Genomic DNA, 24497 nt, shown 5'->3' with positions numbered 1-24497 from the left:
CCCCTAACTCCACATGCTCTGGGCACTTTCATTCTCACCTGAGGGCCCTTGTGCACCTACTTTACCCAGCTGTCCAAAGAGCTTCTTCTCATCCCTGTCCCTCACCCTCAAGTATTGATTAGAATGTCACCTTCCTAATGAGTCCTACCTTGATGGACATAAATTGCATCACCTCCTACCTGTGTACTTCTTAGTGCCCTTTCCTTAGCAGTTATTGACTTCTCATATATTTCGGGTTTTTCTCATACCTGTATCTTCCCCTTTGAATGTGAGCTTCCTGAGGGCTGAAACTTTTGTCTCTTCACTTTAAGAATCCCCAGTGCCTAGAACAGTACCTGACACATGGAGGACACACATGGAATGAAAGCAAGAAAGAAAGAGAGAGAGAGAGAGAGAGAGAGAGAGAGAGAGAGAGAGAGAGAGAGAAAGAAAGAAGAGAGAAAGAGAAAGAAAGATCACCTCCTCAAAGACACCTTATCAGTCTAAAGTGGCATCATTTATTCCCTCCTGACAATCAGTTTCTATCATATTCTGCTAGTTATTTCATTTTTAGCCTCGGTCTTTATGTGAAATTGTCTTCATTTACTTGACTAAAATGAAAGCTTCACAAGAGCAGGGATCTTGCTATTTATTCTGTTCCCTTCTATATCTCCCCAAATTAGGATAACACCTAAAGACTCAGAACATTTTTCACATGAGTGTGTTCTGCTAAATCACTCCTCAGAAAGGCTAAATCAGTTTTTGCTGCCATTAGAAATACATGGGAACCTCTTCCACCATGCCTGTTGCCTAATATATAAATTTGACAGGCACTTTTACTTCTCAAAAATATTGGGTGTATATATTTTTCATATATTGCTTAGCTATTTGTATTTTTTATTTTTTGTCATTGTCATATACTTTTAAGTGTTATTATTTTTATTGGTTTATAAAAGCTTTTATAAATAAAGACATTTTTTTCTTTATCACAAGTTGCAAGTGCTTATTCCTAAGGTTGTGATTTGCCTTTAAATTTTATTATATGTTGGTGTAAACATTCTAAATTTTATTTGCTTAAATATCTTCATACATATCTCTGATCTGTGATTCATCTCATTGCTTTTACGTTTAAAAAATAATTCATCCTGAGTTCTGGAAAAAATTAATTAAAAATGTACTTCTTTAGTTCCGTAAAAATGTATTATATAGTAAAGTAATGCTATACCTGTTTCTTTAAAAATAACTTATTTTTCTTCCAGTTTATATCACTATCTTTATTATATATTAGGTTCTCATATAGAAAGACACATTTTTTCAGGACAAACTTTCTTCTGTCATTATAACCAATTGAAAAACCTGCTTGACTTTTATGTAGACAAACTGAGGAACCACTGTAATTTTTCAACCTGGCATTTGTTCGCTTTGAAATTGTCGTCTTGATCTTTTTAGAATTGTTTTGTCTCCTCAGATAGCTAGCAGAACTGTGGGACTGTAATTGGAACATTACCCTCATTCAAGTTGGATAGTATTCTTCTACACAGCAAAGTGCTACCGTCTCCCTGTGGGAGCCAGCAATTCATTCCAGAGCTGCATTTTTCTCTACTTGCTACAAATAAATATTTGCTCAGTCTGCAAATAGTACTTGAGCATGATTTACCCAAATATGTTACGCCAACTAATCTTTTCTCCTTCGTGGATGCAATCTCCCTCTCTTCCTCTCTGCTAGCCTTTGTGGAGCACCACCTGTGGGCCAGAGAGCGGCTCTTCCTGGTCTTGGGAATCCAGTAGTGAATGGATGGACAAAAAGTGCCTTTCCGTATCCAGCTTATGTTCCAGTGGGGAGAGGACACATAACAGGATAAAATAAAATGTATAATGTGTTGTGTGGGTGAGCTGGTTGTGTGGGTGAGCTGGGAGGGACGTGAAGTGAGGAGGGAGGGAAGTAGTACCTGGGATGTGTGTAGCATGTAGTTGTGCATAGTCTAAGCAGCAAATGTCTTTCTGAATAGGAGGCATCTAAATGAATGTTACAGAATGACACAGTGTCATTCCAATAGTAGATGACTGTGATGCTAAAAAACTCACAGGTTCTTTCGTATTTTCTTTTTTTTTTTAAACAATTTTATTTATTTATCTTTAGAGGGGAAGTGAAGGAGAGAAGGAGAGAAATATCAATGTAGGGTTGCCTCTTGTGCATCCCCTGCTGGGAACTGGCCTGCAACCCAGGCATGTGCCCTGATTGGGAATCCAACCACGATCCTCTGGTTCGCAGGCCCATGCTCAATCCACCGAGCTACACCAGCCAGGACTTCTTTCATATTTTCTTAATCAGCCCTCTGAACTGTTTTAGAATCATGATTATAACTTTTTTCCCATCTTTGTCTTCAGGCTCTCAAAGTAAAGCACTTGAAGAAAGACTGATATGTAGGGGGAAAATTAACTTTCAGATAGAAAAAGTTTTCCATTATGGATCTTCATGGTAAAATATTTTAAATAATTATATTAATTTTGTAGGAGAAAAATGGCATTTCGCCATCACTTAAAGATAAAATAGTTTCCTGCCTACTGCCCTTCAAGGAGTCACGTGACACGGCAGAGTAGGCCATGATGGTATCAGACTCATGGCCCCGGTCCGACCCTCCCCACTCAGCATACAAGTCTGTGACTTTGGGCGAGTCACTTATGTTCTGGAACCCTGTTTCCTCATGTTGTGAACTGGAGTAAATTTATACCTGATGGGTACACACTTGCAACTAATAGACAAATAAGACCCAGGGATCTAATGATGCACAGTTTAGTGAGTGTAGGCAGTAATATTGTATTCTAATCAACAAACTTGCTAAGGTACTAGATATCGATTATTTCTACCACAAAAAAAAAGAAAGAATTATGTGATGTGGTCAAGGAACTAACTATTGCTACAACTGCCATAATTTTGCAACATATAAATGTATCAAATCAACATGTTGTATCCCTTAAATTTACACCAAGTTACATGCCAGATGTATTTCAATAAAAACAAATAATGCTTGAGAATAAATAGTTCATGTACCTAAAATAGAAAACCTATAAAAAAACTTGAGTCCTTGTTTTTTTACTAGATTTTTTTTTTAACATAGGTGAATTATGTGGAAGAAGCCTTTACCCAATGATTTTCATGAGTTTCGGACCACTGGTGAGGGTGGCATTTCATTCCCTGTACAAGGTGCTTTGGGCAGAAGTTATATTGTTTTTAGAATCCAAGGTATGTTTGGTCATTGTAAAAATGTATAAAGTTTAAAGTCAATGCTTTCCTTTTTAGAAATATTCAAAGCTTGTACATTGTGTAAGAAGTCATGTTTCTGTGGGCAATGAGTTAGCAAGTTTGAGGGGATCGAGGTTGGTCAGGCCCAATAGAGAAACTGCTCCATGGACAACTGGATTGACTTGTAAACCATCCAGCACTGTGATTTCTGGACACGGCTAAAACCATGTCCAGAAATGGACATGGTTTTAGTGGGGTGCAAAGCTATGTTTTCTATTGTGATTGCAATTTTACACCATGGAGAGCCTTTTCTGTGGCTGTAATTCTCGTGGGTCAGAAGATCTGATTTGAAATCTCAGCTGGCTCTGGACCGGTTGTTCCCTCTCTATCAGAGTTTTCTTTAGAGGAGTATTATGATAATAAAAAGTTAGAATGAGCTTTAAAACGAACTACACAAACATTAGATGCTAGCATTATAAATGTAAACTATGGAATTCAGAGTTATCTATCAGATTGCATTTTAGGACATATGATTAGTGAGGATTTTGTACTTTTGATGAGCATAGGTAACTGAAAGCTTGTTTCTCTCCTCCGCCCCCAAAATCACTGCAAAGATATATCTGGGGAAAAGTTCAGTGAATAATAAAGAAAAGCATGCATATCACATGAAAAGCGGTTTTTCCCCAAAGCACTATGTTAAGAATGTTGCCAGAACTGTGCGTGGAACCAGCCTTGCCTGCATTTACCACACATTACCTTCCATGGACTGTGCCAAACACAGTGTCAGGGGCCGGTTTCCTGTAGTCTTTGCCCGTTTCAGTTAGAGATGTGTCAGGGACACTCAGCACCTACCGTTAACTTTTTTAGAGAAGAAAATGTGCAGCTTTGATCTGAAAAGGCATATAGCAAACCTTTTAAAAATTAGTTTTATTCTCATGTCCTTTTCTTTCTTTATTTCTAGGTCCAAAATTCAGTAAAATAACCAGAATTCCTCAGAGTTCAAACCAAGAGCACGTGGCCACTTGTAACCATGTTATTCTGACCAAACCAGCAGGAATCATACAGATCCTGACATAGTTTTACAGAAGTACTAGGAGGTGAGGACTGTTAATTATGATGAAAGAAGTATGGGAAGGGTTACTCGACAGGTAATACCCCTTAGTATGTGCCTGAAGCATTATTTTTCACCTGATCTGAGGCCTTTAACATACAAAAGCTAATTGTAAGATTATTCCCATTAATAAATTGTGCTTTTTGAACTAAAGAGATCATTTATTAGGCAAAGTGGAAAGTCAAATCTCAGAGTTTTAGAGATTAAAAAATATATATATATAGAATCTTCTGTCACTTAGTAGGTACTCAGTAAGTGATTCTTAAATTGACATGATGGAAATAGAACTTTCCTGGAATGAAACAATAAGATAAATTTAAACAGATAAGTGAAAAATGAAGTTTTATGTAATATCAATCTGAAGTAAATTTATGCGATTTGGGGGAGTTTGAGGCAATTCAGACAAGAGTAGATCCTTCACTCTAAAAGGATGCCAGTCAGAATTCAGAGTACTTTACATGATTAACCAGCCATTCACCATGATGCACGAATTTACTTAAACCTTTTGACAAAGTAAGAATTAGAGAATCTTTTTTAATTGTTGTAAATTAAAGTAGAAATCTTTCTTTTACCCAAGCACAAAGAAGCAGATATAAAAACTAAGGCATACTAAGTCAATTACAGTGATGCATTAAATTCTGAACAAAGTAAATAACAGTATATGCTTTTTAGAAATCATTTCTGACATTCTTCCATCTGTGCCATAGATGCCACTAGAGGTTATTAGCCTCCAAATCACATCATTTGCCTAGACATTATCAACTTCCACATGAAACCGACGCCCTTGGCCTGCCAGGGTCACCTGTGGGTTAATGAAGGACTTGGATCAGGCTAGAAATTAAGACGTAACTAGTCTCCCATGAAAAACTATGTTTTTTATTTTATTTTATTAAATATTCTTAGACTGTTTTATATTCAGAGTGTGTCTTACAGGTGATATAAACTGATCTCTTATACGATATTGAAATAAGTTACTGTTTTGATTTTTTTAAATTTGTAATTGACACTAACCAAATGCTCCTTCAATTAAGTTAAAAACAAAACCCAACTAACTCTTATGCTGCTTACCTGGGTCATACCTAGATTAAACTTGCCCAGAGATACCAAAAATAAAGGATGAATAATTAGTTTTAAGTGAATGTAGCATAAGAAAATTGGGGCTATAACATCAGTGAGGCAAAATAATATGTATAGGAAAAGGCATTAAATGGGTTTGTCAATTAGATAGTAACCAGAAACCTAATTAAGGTGACAAATTTATTATTCTAAAAAGAGACAGAGAGAGAGAGGAATCTAAAGGTATGTGGATACACAAGTTCAACAGTTCAACCCTGTCGAGACTGAAGTTACTGCAGCTTTCTTGGCCTTTTCCTAATAGTTGCATAATGACTATTGCAGTCCTTGCCAACACCCTGGAGAAAAAAGGAAGACAGGGCGTGGGGAAGGCTCGTCACCATGGACAAAGCAAACACATTTCCCAGAATCCTGTAGCAGGTTCGAGTTTCTTTGCCCAGTTTTGCCACGTGGCCACAGGGGACTTGGGAGAAGGGAAATGGAAACAAGGTTTAGGCTGGCGGACCAATGGTACCTGATGTGATGGGATCTGACGGTCCTGGGTTCGAATCTCAGTTCCACCATCTGGTAGCTCAATGTCTTTGGGACTGTTCCCAAAGCTTTCTAAGACTCAGTTTCCTCATTTGTGACATGCAGAAATAATGTCTACTGGTCGCTTCTCATGTGATTTATGAGGACACCCCACCATCACCGCCACACGCTCATACACGTGGACTATAAATTCCCAGTATACTTAAGGTGATACCTATTGACATAAGGTGACTGCCCAGAGGGAGGGGATGTGTGGCATTTTGCTGGACTTTGACTCCCTAAAAGTGTGAAACAACCCAGATGCCAGAGTTGATAAATTGGTCCATTGTGGAACCACTGTCCTTTTTTCTTCTGGACTTGCATTACCGTCCCAGAAGGGAATGTTAATAAACTCAGAGCTTCCCTGGTTCCTGAGACAATTTTGAATCAAAACCATCATAGCTTTTTACGAGGAGATGTAGGATCTGGGCCCAGCATCTTTGTAAATTATCTGTGCTTCTTCCTTTCTTGCCTTACAAAATACCAGCTCTTTGAACTGCCTCATGAGGTGATTTTGAGAATTTAATAAGAATGTATGTTAATTAGTATAAAAGAAACCAAGCTTCTGCTGTGTTTGAGTTAGAAATATACATTCTTGCCCTGGCTGGTGTGGCTCAGTGGATTGAGCACGGACCTGCAAACCAAAGGATCATGGTTTGATTCCCAGTTGGAGCCCATGCCTGGGTTGCAGGCCATTTCCCAGCGGGGGACGCATAAGAGGCAACCATACATTGATATTTCTCTCTCTCTCTCCTTCCTTTCCCCTCTAAAGATAAATAAATATAATTAAAAAAAGAGAAATATACATTCTTATTTCTATCCTTTAAATTGTGCTGTGCAGAAAAAAGATTAGACTCTTGTTTCTCTATTGCCTTTCCATGCATGAGTTGTCTGAGCACCCAGTTTGGAAGAACAAAGAAATGTAGAAAAGCAGAGAGATAGTATATTAGCTGTATCAGTTATAATTCATAATGTTAATGAACTGCGTACCTATTCTTCTTTACTTAGAATTAGTTCCTAAAACATATGCACTACTTCCCATCTCCACCCCCAAAAGTTTTAATGACCCTATTTCAATTTTTGCAAGTAAATGTTACAGGCTCCAGGGGCTAACTCAGTGCTTGAAGTCAATAGGTTGTTCAATGAATATTTAACAGAAACAAGTACTATGATTTATCCCTATAATGCAAGGATCACTTTTTTAATATTGAAAAATATATGTCATATAACTAGGTCAAATTAAGAAAACTAGGTATAAATTAATTTCACAGCAATTATATCTTTAAAGTCATACCAGTAAAAATTAGTTAACAGATATAATGGAAAAATGACTTTAATTAGTTAACAACAAAAACCATAAAGATAGGAACAACCTTAAAACAACATATGAGATATAGCATCAAATGTAAAACTTGGCACACATATACACATCTACCATACTCCCAACCCCTCCACACAGAGATCAGAATAGAGAAAAGTAGCATGTTCTAATACTGGAAGACAGAATTAACATTAATTTATCCCAAATTAATTTACAGATATATTTCCCAACAAAATTCCAATGGGAATTTTTCTTGAGACTGAGGAAGAAATTAATAATAACTCTAAAGTATATCCTTAAGATAACAGCACTAGCTGAAAATGTTCTTCTGGGGTGGGGAGGGAGACAAGATGAAGCAAATTATCAGGCATTAAAACATACTTTGAAGTAGTGATAACCAAAACAGTATAGTGCTAGAGCAAGAAGAGACACACATGAGTGGACCAGAATAGAAATCAGAAATGCAGACATTAATATGATAAATTTGGCATTATAAATCAGAGAGGAAACTAAATTATATTTTCATCATATTATAGAAGAGCAGATTGAAAAGTTAAACAAATTTTACTCAGCCTTTAAACATATAAAATATAAGTAATTATTTTAACTATGGATGGAAAGGGATCTTATTATATAAAAGCAATGAGCGAGAACAAAAAATTATCAATAAATTCCTATATAATTGAAACCTTTTCTGCTCTAACCAAAACCAAATTTAAAAAGCAAATAATTGGCATTTTCAACAACTCTGAGAAAGGGTTAAGATAGTTAACATAGAGAATTTTAAAATCAGCATTAGAAAAGCTCAAATTTGTAAAACTGAGTGTGTAGGTCTCAATATCTTTGACTCAGCTTTGATTAAGTTCCAACTTAAAACCAGAGTCTCCAAAGCATTTGACTTTTGTTCATTTTCCAAGAGAATTACAAACCATTGACCCAAGTTATTTGGGGAACATTAAGCGCTGGAATAATCATTAACCTTTTTTAACAGATAAGAGAGGTTAGAGAATATTTACAATCGGTTACTATACAATCTAAATTAAATCTTTTTATTTTGTGTCTTGTCACAATGAAGTTAATCCTCAAGCCATCTGTTTCCTAAAAAGGCAGAGTTTTTCTGCCATAGCAGAAAGCAATAGTTCCTAGGATTATTGACTTGCAACCTTGAAACTCTGAATGGTAGGTGCAGCATACTACCTTTGTAAGAATGTTTGATTCAGAAAATACTGTGTATGATCAAAGGTGAGATGGCTTGTCATAGGAAGCAGATTTAAATCATCAGCCTTCTGAGAACCCTGGACTCTAACCTTTCTAATCAACTGCTATTTGACTTAACAAGTATAAAGCTCAAATTTATTTTTTAAATTAAAGTAAAAATGTAAAAAAAATTTTAAATAAGTACAATAAATAAGGGTTTAACCAATGAATTCTGAAATACAATTCAGAATCACTGTTTGGGTAATAGACGCTAATAGGAAAATGGGCAAGATCTCAGTGAGCAATTTAGAGGCAAATAAATAAATATGAGAAAAATATTTAGCCTGGAGAAAAATTTTATCTAGTAAATTGACAATAAAGATTTTGGAGAAGGATTACATTTATTAAATAAAATGCAATGTAGCTGACGTTTTTATGTTGTCATTGAGGTATAGTATGGAGTATGCTTTCTGGGGAGAGGTTTAGAAATTTTTCAAAAGCTGAATTTTGATTCAATGTTTCAACTTTTAGCCATACCTATTAAAAATATACTTTTCACATGTGTAAAGACATTTATGTACAAGGTATTCATTTAGCTAGTGTTATTTATAATGGCCAAAAAATTTTAATGGAATATTGCTTAAGAAAAATATTATAAATCCACAGGTAAAAATGTTATGCAGGCACTAATTATTTTCACATAACTTTTTAATACAATTGAAAAAATTTACATGTAATATTGAGTGAGAAGATCAGAATGGAAAGCCACATCGTATAATTAAATATTTCTAAAGTGCTACATGTGACTAAAATAAAGGTCTAAAGTTTAAGTGGATATTTCTGGAGTACGAGATTATGAGTAATTAGTTTTGAAATTCTCTAAATGTTCTTCAGTAAATGAACATTGTGATCTTAAAATAAAACTATAAAAAGCAAAAGAAGGAGGGAAACTGCCCTGTGCTAGAAGTTGAATTAGCGTCACAGGGGAGAACTTCATGACAACATTCTGGCTATTGGCAGTGGGCCTCCTGAGACGGAGAACCGTCTCAGAAGGAGCTCATACTCCATCGCCTTCTAAAGGATGCCTTGGAGATCCCGGGGTAATGGGAGGCTGAACCATTCCTAATTAGAGCCAGGATTTGGTATCTCAGGAGACATCTAAAAACTATTGCCTAAACAATTTCATTTCGACTAGCTAATGGTTTTAACTTTCGTGCCAATTACTGCAACCTGCTTCTTACTCAGTTGACTGTGCTGTGAATACATGAAGGTTGTGTATTGCAAAGGCTTGAATACACCGCCTGTGTATGAGCATTTTTCTTAGGTCTGGTAACAAGAATAATTTTTTTGTTCCTTGAGGAACCAGCTAGACCCTGTCACCTTCTCTTGTAATATATAGCTTTACTATATCTGTCAAGGTTATTCCAGATATTATACCGTGTCCTAGTTGGTTTAAACCCCTTTCTAAGAACTGCTTAGGTTCAGGAATCTAGGGCTTAGATCTCTCTATTCTAATTGGGTTTTATTCTGCTTGATTTTCCCTTCTCTATATTGTTGGGAATAGATATGTTATAAATTTGTAATTTCAAAAACAGGATTTTTCTCTCTTATTTTACTCAATAACCTTTGCCTTGATGCATAGTAAAAAAAAATTTCCTAAAAAAGTTACGTGAAGGACATTCACCTTCATTGAAATCTCGTGGTCCTCTTATGATGCTGATTCTCATGTACGTCAGTTTGGCCGTGGAAGAATTTTCTCTGAGACATTCTTTTCATATTTCTGGGAAATCTGTTGCTTTTTTTCATTTTTGTTTACCTGCTGGTTTTATTGTGCTGTGTTCAGAAGACTACTGTTACCAAATAAATAGATTGGAATTCTCTATTTCATGTGTCAGCTTTGGGGGAGAAGACAAAAATAATATCTAAGGTTGTCACTTCTATAATCTGTGGAGGCCTCAGTCTAAACCTCCATAACATATAAGATTGATTGGATTTATTATGTTTTTTGGGTAACACCTAAGAATGTTGTCTATTTGTCTTGGTACTTGGAATATTATAAAAATATTGTAGGAATATTTTATCCCTATTAAAAAATTTAAGTAGCTTTTCCCTTCTGAAATTCCTTAATGTGTGACTATCAAGAGTAAATTAGTTCTCTTTTACTTGTTTGGTGTCTTGCTCTTATACATCAGTTGCAGGAGGGTTATTGAAAAACAGGCTTTGCCTGACATTGCTGTGGTTTGGGCAAAGGCACTGATGCTATTATGAAAATTGAAAATTATTGCGAATTATAGAAATCAGGTATCATGGAGAAAACACTTGCAATTTTTATTATTAGAATTGCTCCAGTTCTTAAGATTAATTCTTAAGATTTAATTCATCCCCATTAAAAATGTTAACTGAAATACAATTGAAGAGACATTTCTACAAAACACAGGTTAGTTAATTTAGTCTCACGATGTGAGATGTGCTGGCGGAAGATAACTGGACAGGCTTGCGTCAGGCTGTGTGTCGAAGACAGCAGGGGGTCCAAGCCTCTGGCGTCTCACGGCCACACTGGGAGAAGAAGAGTTGTCTTGGGCCAAACATTAAATACACGAGCGCTAATAAAAACAAAAAAAAAATCTTGTAATGGCTTAAATAAATTTACGATCTTGTTTTGGGCCGCATTCAGAGCCCTCCTGGGTCACATGTGGCCTGTGGGACACCCTTACTAGGGACTCACAAAAGCCAACAAGAATAAAATCTCACATTTAAGCTCGTCATTATTCTACCAGCAAATGTTTTTAAATGTATGCCAGGAAGATTCAGCAGTGAACAAGACAGTCCCTGCGCCAGTAGAGTTTACAGTCTCATGGGGAGCTAGTAAGTAATCAAATAATCATATAGAAAAACATAGAGTAAAAAAGTAAATCTATTAAGTTTGGAAGGAAAAATACAGAATGCAATGAAAATATATAACAGAGAAGTTCTGTGTAGTTTGGTAAAGGATGGGGATGGACTTCTAGGAGAACTTTAATTTCTCTGTTTTCTTACAGGAAAGCACCATGAAATTCATTTCTATTTATCATCTCCCCTTTTGCCCTGGACTCCATCATCATAGGACTTTTTTTCTCACCATTTTGCCGACATTGTTCTTGCAGAAACTACCAGTGACTTCCCAAAGTCCAGACCCAGTGGTTACTTCTCGGTCTTACCAGCAGCGTTTGACACAGATGAAGTCTCCTTCCTTCTGGAGCCTCACTCGGCCCCCAGCTCCGGGCTTTCCCTGGGCTGTCTTCTCACCTCCCGGTCATTCCTCACTTTCTCTACCGCTAAAGGCTGAGGTGTTCCAGGACTCAGGAGCTGACTCTCTTTTCTTCATACTCACTCTTAATTGAGTGAGTGTGCAACCCCTGGCTTTAAATGCTGTCTACGCACAGATGACTCCCAAATGCTTGTCTCCAGGCCCAGCTCTTTCGCTGCGCTCCAGCACTGTGTATGCAAGTGCCTCCCTCCCCACGTGGATGCGTGGTAAACATCTCCAGCTTAATACGGCCAAAATTCTACTCTTGATGTCATACCCCTGCCTCCAAATTCTTCCTCTACAAAGCTTTCCCCTCTCAGTAGATGACAACTCCATTTTACTAATTTATTGCTCAAGCCATTAATTTTTGTTGTCTTGGCTTGTTTTCTCACATTTCATATTGGATATACTGTAGTTCACATGTGGGCATTTCAGTAAAATAGATCTAGACTCTTAACTATTTCTCTACAATTCCAATATAACATTCTGATATGAGTGTCTTTTCAGTCTGTTATACTCATATGAACTAACATGATCATTTTAAAGCAAATAATTCAGATATGTTATTCTTCTGCTTATAATCTTCCAATGTTTTCTGAAGTCATTCATACTGAAAGTCCTTACTTTGACCTACAAGGTGCTATATGATCTTGACCTTGGCTATCTTCTTGATTTGTCCTACCATTTTTCCCAGTACTTACCACACACCAGCCGGGTCAAACTTGTAGCTGTCCCTCAGTCACATCAAGCATGCCCCATTGCTGTTGTCTCTGAAAATGACAACCATGCCTCATGAATAGTTGGCGCCCAATAGTTGTTTGTTTGAATAAAGGAAATTACATTACAGACAAAGCAGGTTAGGAAATAAAGAGTAAGAAGGTTGCTCCTTGTCCAGTGAATTGGTATGAAATGTATCTGTTCTGTTTATGGCAATCACCTGGCTGAGAGCTGAAGTATAAGTTAAAATTAACTTGGGAGGCTGTTATTACACATATTTCATTCTGGTTTTCCAGTAAACACAGAAGATCTTTAGTGCAGACATTTTTCTAATAACAGAAAAAATTATTAGATTTACATACTGTGTATGAGGTTTATTAAAGATCTGACTCATCATTCATGTTCTTGAAATTACAAATTAAAGTATGTCAATAGAAATTATGTTTCATCTATGTGAATTGAAAACATAAAGCCATAAAATATCATACAATTTTTAAAAATTTACATGTAGCATAGAAAAAGGCCTGATGGGATTTATATTAAAATATCAGCATTAGCTACATATAGGATGGAACTACAGGAGACTTTTTATTCTCTTTTTTGAACTCTCTAGTTTTGAAATTTTCTACAATGTGCTGGTATCACATCTATAATCAGAAGAGTAAAAATTAAAAAGTATTTGCTTGGATGTATTGACCCTGAAGATTCTCTTATTCTAGATGCCATGAGAGGAAAAGTTAAAGATAAAGGTAAGATTATAAAGGAGGGAAGGAATCCAATTGGCTTAGATTCAGTTACATAATATTATGGAAATAGAATAAAAAATATCCGCGTTGCTAAGCGCTGTTCAGTAAAAAATGTACTGTGACTTCTGTCAAAAACTTCCAGGTCTCTGTGTCCTGATTGTAGTTGCTTTATAGTGAAGTATGGACTCGTATTAATTTTCTCATTGTTAAACTTTGGAGGTAATGGAGACCCAGGGTAGATTAGAGAGTGGAGGGTAAGGGGGTGGCATCTTATCCAATTAATGGGTAAGAAAATCATCTGTTTTGTTAATGGGAATCCTCCTAGCAATTTTAAGTCTATTTATTGCCAGTCTTTCTATATACTCATATTTTATGTCTTTTGCATTATGGATATATTTCTCTGTTCTCTCTTGCATGCACACATTCAGTTTTTTTCTTTTTCTCCTTCTCCTTCTCCTCCTCCCCCTCCCCTTCCCCTTTCTTCTTCTGGCTGCGCCAAAGTATAGTAAAACTAAACACCTAAACTTATTGATGAAATAAGCCAAGTTTTGGATGGCATTAATTTTAGGTTGGATGATAATACCTAGAATATTTGGAGGAGTCCAAAAATATGACTGAATTCCTCAATTCTCTTTTCTGGTGTAGTAGCCCCTTGGCCCTTATGAAACTTAGTATCCTGGTTTCAACTTTTTGAGAGTGATTTAAATTTTCCTACCAATAAATATGTGTAATTTGAATTTATATGCTGTGAAGCTGAATTTTAGGTGCACATAATTTTGCTCATGTATTTAGTTTAGCCAAGTACTCAGATCGACTTTTTGAATTGCCTTGTTCTTTACTCTTATTTTGTAATGTTGAAATTATTTCTTACTGCATTTGTAGGGAAATAAAATATTATTGTATTATTTACAAACTTAAGGAAGTCCTAAAAGTCTTAGGACACATCTGAAAAAATGTCAAGTGTGAGTTCACTCATCTCTAGACTGAAGATAATATAATTTTTCATGATTGTGACCATTAAGATTATATACCACATATAAGCAATAAAACTAAATTTAAATGTGGAAGTTGATGATTTAATAGTTCACAGTTTGTGAGTTTAAGTCATAGAACTTCAGTCTGCCTTTTTTGAGGGGTAAGTTTTTCAAAACAAAAACCATTTAAACCCTGTGTTGATACATAAGGAACTATGGATGCAAAGGAACAGTGACAGCAATTAATAAAAGTATACTATACTTGAAGTTTTTTCAAGATTTTACTCATTTATTTAGAAAGGGGAGAAGGTAGGAAGAAAATGAAGTAGAGAAACATCTACATGAGAAACATTGGTTGGTTGCCTCTTCCATGCCCTCAACTGGGGACCTGGTCAACAGTCCAGCCAGGAATCGAACTGGTGACCCTTTGCTTCCTGGTGGTCCATCCAACCAAACGAACTGCACTGACTAGCACTAGAGTTGAAGTTTTAATGACCCACTTGTAGACATTCAAGCTAGATTCAAGAAGTAACTCAGCTTTTTTATTATTGTGTTAAATATATTTCTTTCTTTTTGTGTTAAGGATGTCCAGTATTGGATTTGATTCCCATTAGTTTTGTTGAAATCACACCTCCCAATTATCCCAATATTTATCCAAACATGCTGAACTGCACTTGGAATTTTTATTCCATGTCAGGAAATACAATTAAGGCAGTGATTAAAACCTTAAATAAAAGAAGAATCTTGGAATTGTGAATGGGATTATGTCAATATTTATAATGGACCAGGTAAGCAATGAAGATTACTTGGTAAATTCATCTTTCTTAAATGGCCTGTGTTAAGTGCTGCTACATATTTATATAATTATATATGTGGAAAGTATGACCTAACAATTACTTTGAGAAGAATATCACTTGTTGTCAGTGATTTTTCCATCAGATCCTTAATCAGAATCCCCAGACACAATGGGCTGAGCATGAGACCACACACACTGGGTTTGACCTTTAACCTCAGCTCTTCTTGATTTCAGTCCAGTGACTCCTATCTCCCTTTATCATTTGAGAGCACTCTAATTTGTTCTTTTCAAGATGTAATATGTTATAAGAGGTTGTATTTTCTAAACTGAATAGTTAGGTAACTTCTTGGAAAATTTCTTTCCTTAGGTTTCATTCTCAGAGTAAAGGTGGCCATTTTTAAACTCAGAGCAAATTAAAGAGGAAAAGGCTAATTAGGTTGAAAATCTTTAAAAGTTTATTGACCACACAGTGTCTCTCATACTTGGACATCAGGCAATATCCTGTTCTGAGAGTGACTCATAGGGGGAAAGTGTTCCAAAGAGTTTGTAATCTAATGTTGCATCACCTTCTCCAGTCTCCTCTCATTGCTGCCACTTAGGACACCATTACAAGCCACCTGTCACAAAGGACAAGAGGAGAGTTTATGACAGTGTCTTTTTCTAGGGACCTTGACCTCTTCTGTGATATTCCAGGATTTTATAACACCTGTCTGTTCAGCAATTTGCTTCAAAATTCCAAGGTTGCCTAACTTTTTCTTATCTGTGATTTTGGTGCCTATCTAGATTTCTAAAACAATTAGAGTATAGGGGAGGGGAAGATACAAAATTTCAAGCTATTCGCTCTCCTTAAGATTAGTTGGAGGAATCTACAGCATCAGACCTTGCATATCTAATGCTCATCAAAGCCCTTGAGCCAAAGACCCTGGAACACATCTGTAATTGAACAGTTCGGATTTAATACTCACTGCAAAGAGGGAGATTATGTACTGTGGGAAACCATGAGGTCTCAGTTAGAGGGTGTTAGAAAGGATCTACTATAGGATTTGGGCTTTGGTTGAGTGATTTCAGAGAGGGTTTAAGGCACTAGTGGACTTGGCTCTACATGGATGCTGTCAGGAAGTGGAGCAATTTTATGACTGGATCTCAATCACAGGGAGGCCTCGTTTGAATAAGGATAAAACTGCAAATGAGTAGTCATCCCTCATTTTAGCTGGGGGCAGGTGGGTGGGAGGAGAGAGAGAGACGGGGAATGTGTTTGGTGTTTTGGTGGTTACACACGACCTTGTTTTTGACTCACCTCATTACAGACTCAGAGAGCCGTAGCTGATGTTGATGTTCTGTGACATTGTTTATGTCCAACAAGAGAACAACACGTTCTAGCTGTGAGCATCACATCACCAGTTCAGGGGCTGCTTTTTGCTTTTTCACTCTTTTATACTCCTCAAACTGGCAACACTATCCTTTTTTAAAAGTTCTGATTAATCAAAAATTTAGAGGCATCAGATGATTACAAATGATACAAGTTATATTTCTATAATTAGCATATATGATTCTGTGTAAAATGAGGAAGTTACCATTTGTTTACTAGCTTATACATTTTACTTCATACAATTTTATTTGCTCATATCATTTTTCAATGAAACATGTAATTTCTATAAGGCTTTTTTATAGCTATTGAACATAGAGCCTCATCGCTATTCTCCTAGCTAGTTACAAGGGCTATCTCTTATACAGAAACACACTGGCTACAATGTCTTAGTTATCTTTTCTAACCAAATCTCTTCATTCACTTAAGTATAAGTCACCAGTTTTTAACTTAGTTTTTAATCATTGATGTGACTATAAATGCACTGGTAGATAGCCACCAAATAGTTTCCTTTTTAATGCTTTTACAATATTTCAGTGAAAAGAAATTTAGCAAAATTAAGGTCATCTGGTCACCTTTCTTCATTTACTCCATGAAAGTATTTAGTAAACACCATATTAAATGTACAGGTTAAATTCATTTATTACTGAGTATTTCCTAATGTATTAGGCACATTAGAGACACAGTGGTGAACAAGTCAGATGACCACTGCCACCTTCTCTTAAGAAGACAATAAAGAAGAAAGAGATAATACCATTTAATAATACATATCTGAGGCCTTCTCTATCCCATAATCTAGACAACCCCCCTCCACTTTTTCTTCTTGGCCTTTATCATGACCTAGCAGATATGTATTTATTTACTTGTTTAAAATCTTTCTCCTTCCACCAGAATGAAAATTTCCTGAAAACAGGACTTGGTCCGGTTTGTTCATTGCTGTATCTGCATTGGTTAGAGCCCTAGCACGTAGCAAGGGGGTGATTTGAGGGCTGCTCCGGCGGCCGTGTGGAGGAGTGGCTTTTTGGGCAACAGGGTGAATTATATCAACAGTTAGGAAGCTATTGGGGTAGTCTTAGACCTGCATTGTCCAGTACGTGTTGCTATTAAAATTTTAATTAGTTAAAATAAAAGAAAATGTGTTATTAACCGTCTTTCAAGTGCTCAGTTGCTACATGTAGTGATTGACTACCATACTGGACAGGGCTGATACAGAACACTCCACCACTGCAGCAAGTTCAATTAGTAGTTTTAGATAATAGATTATCTTACCTTACAGAAGGACCACCTTACCAACAACAGGGTATAAGTGAAGTGGGAAGATCTGGCATAGAATTAGTAGAATTTTTGATGGGTTCAGTATGGAATTAAACATGCAAATCGAGGATGACTCTTGGGTATATGGTTTGAGATGTTGGAGGTGGTATTTTTAGAGATGGAAAACTAAATTGGTTGGGAAAGATCAGTTTGGGCCATATTACATTTTCAATGCTATGCTTAGAGGTAGAACTCTTGAGCTAGAAGAAAACTTTATAAAAATTTATAAAAATTTATAGAAATATAAATTTAAGAGTTATTAGCTTCTCACAAAATCCCTTTAGTTATCCTTTCTCCCACATTGTTCTCAAAGTTCCAAACATGCTCTAATATCACCCATCATTTAAAACAATGTCAAACAAGAAATTTAGCTGTTGTCTCATTTTTCTGCTTCCTGTCACAATAAAGTCTCTTACTTACAAGCTGATAGATTTAGAAAGTTAATGGGATCAATTTGAGATGGTCATGGTGAGATCAAACAGTTACAGAAAGGAAAATACTAATAGAGTTGAATAGATATGAGGTGGTGATTTAGAAAGTAGGTGTTTCAAATAAATATTTCAGAAGTGTCAAATGGTTTTGATTTTTCAGAGCAGTGTTAGTAAAGAATTAAAAGATAAAGAGACTCATAGTTCCACAGTAGGTCAAACTTAGTGTTGGCACTTAGCTGGCATGCATTAGCTTAGTCTCACAAATCTTAACAGCCAAAGTCCAATCTGATTGGCTGCTGCCCTGCCTCATGGATTATGTTATCCTTAGTCATGCAACAATTTTAAGGAACATTAACAAACTGGAACACAACCATACAGCATAAATGACCAGAATGCTAAAAGTTGTGGATATCTGGGCATGTTTACCTAGGAGAAAAGACAGAAGGATCATAGCCTTCTTTTCAAGTATTTGTGGAATTCTTAATAGAGGCCATGTATGAAACTTGTTCTGTGTAATATCTAGTAGTTATTGAGTATTTACTATTATTCAGGCATAGTCCTGAGAGCTCTCTTAATCTTCTTGAAAAGCATAGAGATGTAGTTACATTAGTCTCATCATAAATCTTAGGAAATCAAGTCAAAAGAAGATTGAATAACTTACCTTCAGTGACATAATAAATACAGAAAGTAGGATTTAACCCGAGCAATCTGATTCCAACACTTACATTCTTGGCCACTATACTGATGGCAGTCATTACTGTGATGCCTTTTGATTCAACGTGAGAAAGAGCAGTTTAGCGATTGGAACTGTTCAAAAAGAGAAAATGCTAATGAAGTCCATGTCATATTTTCAAGGCTAATAATCATATGTCCAGGGTTATTTTAGAAGGAACTCGGTATTAGATAAAATGCTAAATTAAGTGATCCCTCAGTCCTGTGGTTAATCTAGTCCCTTACTCCTCATCTAGCCACCACCCATCCTAAACCTACAGATTTTGTGTTGCATGTATTTCTGTCTAAGCCATTAGTAGAAATCCTGTACTTGAAAGAACCAAGGAGAGAACCATTTCCATACCATTAAGACTTTCCCTCCAGGTTAACAGTGCCTGGTTATTTGATCAACAGTGAAACTTCCTAGCCGAATAATTATCCACTTGCATTCTCTATCTGCTCATAGGGACATCATAAGGTACTTTGTTAAGTGCTTCACTGAACTCAAGATTCATTAAGTTTATCTCCTTTCCCCTAGTCACCATCTAATTATCTCTTCCAAAGATTAAATTAGGTTTATTTAGTGTGGCATGATAAGGATCCCACGCTGGCTTCATGTGACCACCGAGTCCTTCTCCAAGTGCTCAAAAACCATGTCTAATAATTAGCTGTAAAATTTTGCTGAGGCTTATTTTTATTTAACAAACCTAATACTTTATGCCAATTCATTTATTTCCATGTAAGTATTATCACTTTTATGTCTACTACGCAGGTGAGAAATTTGAGACACAGAGAGAGGTTAAGTCATTTGCCCAGGGCCACATAGTTAATAAATTGCAGAGGTGGTTCAGACCAGCATTTGGTAGATAGAATCTGCCTGTAAACACTAAACTGCATCACTTCACTGATAAATGACCTTGAAATCTCGCCCCCACCCCACCCACACACAACTCTTTGTTTTTTCTGTCTCCTACCCATTCTCCCAACCCAATCTCCTTTTTAAACAGATTAGCATTTTCCCATTTCCATTATTTTAAAACTTCTAGGGGGTCGTTGTTTCTCTGCAGAATCCCGTTATTTGACATGATATGTCCCAAAGTTCCCCATCACTTTCAACTCACTGCACAGTTTATTTGAGGAAAACAAAGACACAGAGAATAAATATTCCCCTATTCTCCATATTTCTTTCTCGGATTTCTGAGATAACATTATCTTTAAGACAAATCAATGTGTGTCATTGTTTTAATTTAGGAGAATTTAAATTACAGCAGGGACAGATAAATTACAGCAAATGTCCTATTGCTATCAGAATCACTTTTTGTGTTTCTAAAGTAAGAAAGGATCCTCATTAATCTATATTTGGGCAACCTGCATGACTTAGTTCAGGTTCTATAAAAAATATTCCAGTGTCTGGGTGGTTTGAACAACAACCATTTATTTCTCAGTTCTGGGGGCTGTGAAGTCTAAGATTTGGCATCTGGTGAGAGCTGGCCTCCCACTTCACAGACAATAGTCTTTTTGCTATACCCTCACATGGCGAAAAAGGGGCAAGGTAGCTTTTTTGGGTCTCTTTTATAAGGGGGTTAATTCCATTCATGAGGGCCCGACCCCAAAAGCCTCCACGACCCGCTTACCTCCTAAAAGCCTCACTTTCTAATAGCATCACATTGGCTTAGGATTTCCATACACACATTTCAGGGGCAAAGGGGTGGGGCATAAATATTTGGCTCATATACTATTTTTTCTCTGTCCACTTACTTTCACCAAAATGCTTCTTTTCTCATTTTTTTATAATCATAAATTGGTACACAATTGTATATCATTTTCATATCAATCACTAACCCAGCCTTTCCCCTTTGACCTTTTAAAAATCTATTTCTTTTCACTGTTGCAATGAAATCATGAATTCCATCCTACAGATCTTCACCTTGTACTGTTCATAATTACTCTTTTGTCAATATTAACAGTTTAGGATTTAATATTGCCTCTTTTTACCATCTTTTGCCTATGTTATTGACTAGAGTGTTTTAATTATTCAGTATTTCTCACACTGCAGCTCATTCATGTGGCTCCAAGAAAGAGTTTGTCTTGATTTCCAGGGGTGCTTACCCAACTGTGCATTTGAAGACTGATGAGTCTGTGGGAGAAAAAGGTTTTAAACTTATTGTGGAAGATAGGATTTAGAAAAGCAGTATTAAGTTGCCTATTAGTAGTAAGTAATTATTTTAAAATGTTTATTAAAGCAGATGCCACAAAAGTCTTGAAGTAGAACTGGCCAACACTGGTTTAAAGGTCAGTTACAGGATAACTTCATTTCGAATCATTCCTGACAGCATGAACCTTGGGGAGTTCGGATACATCATCTGAGGTAATTAAGTTAATTGGGGTGTGTGTGCATGTATGTGTGTGTCTCTCGGTCCATGTGTGTGTTATTTTTCATTTAAGAAATAATGATCAACATAAAAGTCAGCTACTATGAAAAAGATCCAGTGGGGATATTCAAGTTGAAACAAAGCTAGAGTTCAGTGTTTCCATGTGTGTTACAATGTCTCTTTTATTAAGTAACCACCCTCCCAGTCCTACAAAGGCCTCAAAGGAGAATATTGTAGCTGAAAGTGTAAAAGCTTCTCTACATAAAATAGAAACAATTTAAATAGTTTTCTACTGATTGAATCTTCCTTTTTTTAAAATAAAGATTTTATTTATTTTTTAGAGAGGGGAAGGGAGGAAGAAAGAGAGGGAGAAACATCAACGTGTGGCTGCCTCTCACACGCCCCCTACTGGGGACCTAGCCCTCAACCCAGACTGGGGTTGTGCCCTAAACTGGGAATTGAACCGGCAACCCTTTGGTTCACAGGCCGGCACTCGATCCACTGAGCAGAGCCGCATCAGCCAGGGCCCAATCTACTTTTTAGGCAGAATTTCATTAGTCGTGCTTAAGATTTAAAAGCCTAATAAATGTGTTATTAGGAGATTGTTTTATTAGAATATAATTTCAGGAAGCATTTAATCAATTTGCATTTGGAAGTCCTTTTTGATGTCACTTTGTCTTTATTATAGGGAAGTGAATGGGCTCTCAGGAGAGTCCTCGATTTGGGCTATAGAGGGGTGAATCTCACCATTCCATAGGTGTGATTTTTAATAGTTTTAGGATGCTCACCTAGTTGACCATTGCTTTTATTTTCCCATCTCTACATCTCTACACCGAAACTTCATTGTCACAGTAAAGACATTTAGGCTGCCTATTTTTTTTAAGTATTCCTTTTGCATTTAGTTCCAGCCAAGATAGAAGTATAGGTAGATTTACTTCACTTTGTCCCACAACCAAAACAACAATGACAAACAACTTTGTTATAAACAAACAAACAAACAACAAAAAAAACCCCTCACAACTGCCAGAAAATCAAACTGTGTGGAAGTCCAACAACCAAGGAGTTAAAGAATAAACATTCATCAGATTGGTAGGAGGGGCAGAGATGGGAAGCCAGGGAGGAGAGGGCGTGAGACAAGGCAGTGGCTGGCAGACCAGGTGGGCAAGGCGGCAGGCCAGTGGACCAGGATATTCCACATCGTGTGTGGATAAGTTGAGAGGAACAAATGGGGAGCAAGGCAGACTGCTCAAACCAGGTTTCCAGCGTGGGAAACTAAAGCCTCAAAACCTCAGACTATAAAATTCTATGGGAGTTGTGGTGGCAGAAGAATCCTGCAGTCCCCCATGGGGGACTAGAAAGACCCATGGGGTTTCTAGAATGTACAGAAGCCCATCCACCTGGGAATCAGCACCTGAAAGGGCACAGTCCATTTGTGGGAAGTAATGGAAAGCAGGCAAGAGCAGAGTAAGTGGCATGGTTCCCTCTCTGACCCCTCCCCCACATACAGTGTCATAATCTAGCTGAAGTAGGTGGCCCACTGTGGCAAATACCTAAGGTTCCACTCCTTACAATATAACAGGTGTGCTGAGACAAAGAAATATGGCCTATATGAAAAGATAGATCAAAACTCCAGAAAAAGAACTAAGTGATGAGAAAATAGACAACCTATTAGATGCAGTGTTCAAAACAATGGTAATCAGGATGCTCACAGAACTGACTGAGCTCGGTTGCAAAATGAAGAAAGAAATGAAGGCTATACAAAGTGAAATAAAAATATACAGGGAACCAACAGCAAATGGAAGGAAACCGGGACTCAAATTAACAATCTGGAACAAAAGGAAGCAATAAACATCCAACTGGAACAGAATGAAGAAACAAGAATTCAAAAAAAGACAAGGAGAGGCTGAGGGAATTTTGGGACAACTATAAACATGCAAACATTCGAATAATAGGGTTACAGAAGGAGAAGAGGAAGAAAAGGAAATTAAAAACTTATTTGAACAAATAAAGAAAACTTTCCCAGTCTCATGTAGGAACTAGACATGCAAGTCCAGGACGTTGAGAGTCCCAAGGAAGTTGGATGCAAGAAGAAATAAATCAAGGCACGTCATAATTACATTACCTAAGATTAAAGAGAAGGAGAGAATCTTAAAAGCAGCAAGAGAAAAGAAGAGAGTTACCTACAAAAGTTCCTATAAGACTGTCAGCCAGTTTCTCAAAAGAGAGCTTACAGGCAAGAAGGGGCTGGAAAGAAGTATTCCAGGTCATGAAAGGCAAGGACCTACATCCAAGATTACTCTATCCAGCAAAGCTTTCATTTGGAATGGAAGGGCAGATCAAGTGCTTCCCAGATAAGGTCAAGTTAAAGGACTTCATCATCACCAAGCCCTTATTATACTAAATGTTAAAAAGATTTATCTAAGAAAAAGAAAACCATCAAAACTATGAACAGTAAAAAAACAACAAACTCACAACTATCAACAACTGAACCTAAAAAACCCCCCAAAACTAAGCAAACAAGTAGAACAGGAACAGAACCACAGAGATGGAGATCGCATGAAGGGTTATCAGTGGAGAGAGGCTGTAAAGAGAATGGGGGAAAATGGTACCGGGAATAAGCAGCATAATTGATAGCCACAAAATAGATAGGGGAGGTTAAGAATAGTAAAGGAAATAGAGACGCCAAAGAGGTTACATGTACGACTCATGGATATGAACTAAGGTGGGAGGAGGGAACACTGGAGGGAAAGGGGTGCAGGTTGGAGTGGGATAAAGGAAAGAAAAAAATGGGACAACTGTAATAGTATAACCAATAAAATATATTTAAAAAAATAAGTTATTTCTTTTTTTGCAAGTTGAATACTAAAAAAAAACATTGCTATGGTACGCGTTTACAAACAGTCCAAAGTTATAAGACTTGCTACATATTACCACATGTAATGTAGATTGTAAATGCCATAAACACATGCACTAAGGCAGCAAACCTTAATGCACTAAAAACATGTTTAAATAAATACCTTTTGTGGGCTTTTCTGAGACTAAGATAGCTGAATTTTGAAGAGTTTGCATAGTTTTTGGAATACGTATCTAAAGGAGGCGGGAATCCTTGTTTTATACATATCTAAAGAGAAAGTTGCAATGAGTTTTGATATAAATATTGAATAAACAAGCAAATCCACTGAATTAGAATAGCTTTCTGGTATAAAAACAAAATTTCAAGTACATAATTTAGCAACTAAGCTTATTTTATAATTCTTAAATTATATGGCTACAGAAAAGCTTAATTTT

General features: G+C 36.6%; 1 protein-coding gene across 1 annotated transcript in view; it reads left to right on the top strand.

Moving 5' to 3' along the window:
- Positions 1-24497, top strand: part of OVCH1 (ovochymase 1) — a 76536-nt gene that overhangs the window by 44235 nt on the left and 7804 nt on the right. Inside the window, 5 exon segments of the mRNA XM_053661425.1 lie at positions 3099-3173; positions 3176-3223; positions 4185-4320; positions 13113-13248; positions 21081-21205. Coding sequence (XP_053517400.1) covers positions 3099-3173; positions 3176-3223; positions 4185-4300 — 239 coding nt within the window. The 3' untranslated portion in view covers positions 4301-4320; positions 13113-13248; positions 21081-21205.

This window comes from Artibeus jamaicensis, unplaced genomic scaffold (genome assembly GCF_021234435.1).
Source record: "Artibeus jamaicensis isolate MK-2021 breed Jamaican fruit bat unplaced genomic scaffold, CSHL_Jam_final contig_233, whole genome shotgun sequence".
Classification (NCBI taxonomy): domain Eukaryota; kingdom Metazoa; phylum Chordata; class Mammalia; order Chiroptera; family Phyllostomidae; genus Artibeus; species Artibeus jamaicensis.
Note: the sequence above shows the minus strand (reverse complement) of the source record. Positions and strands in the feature narration are given on the sequence as shown.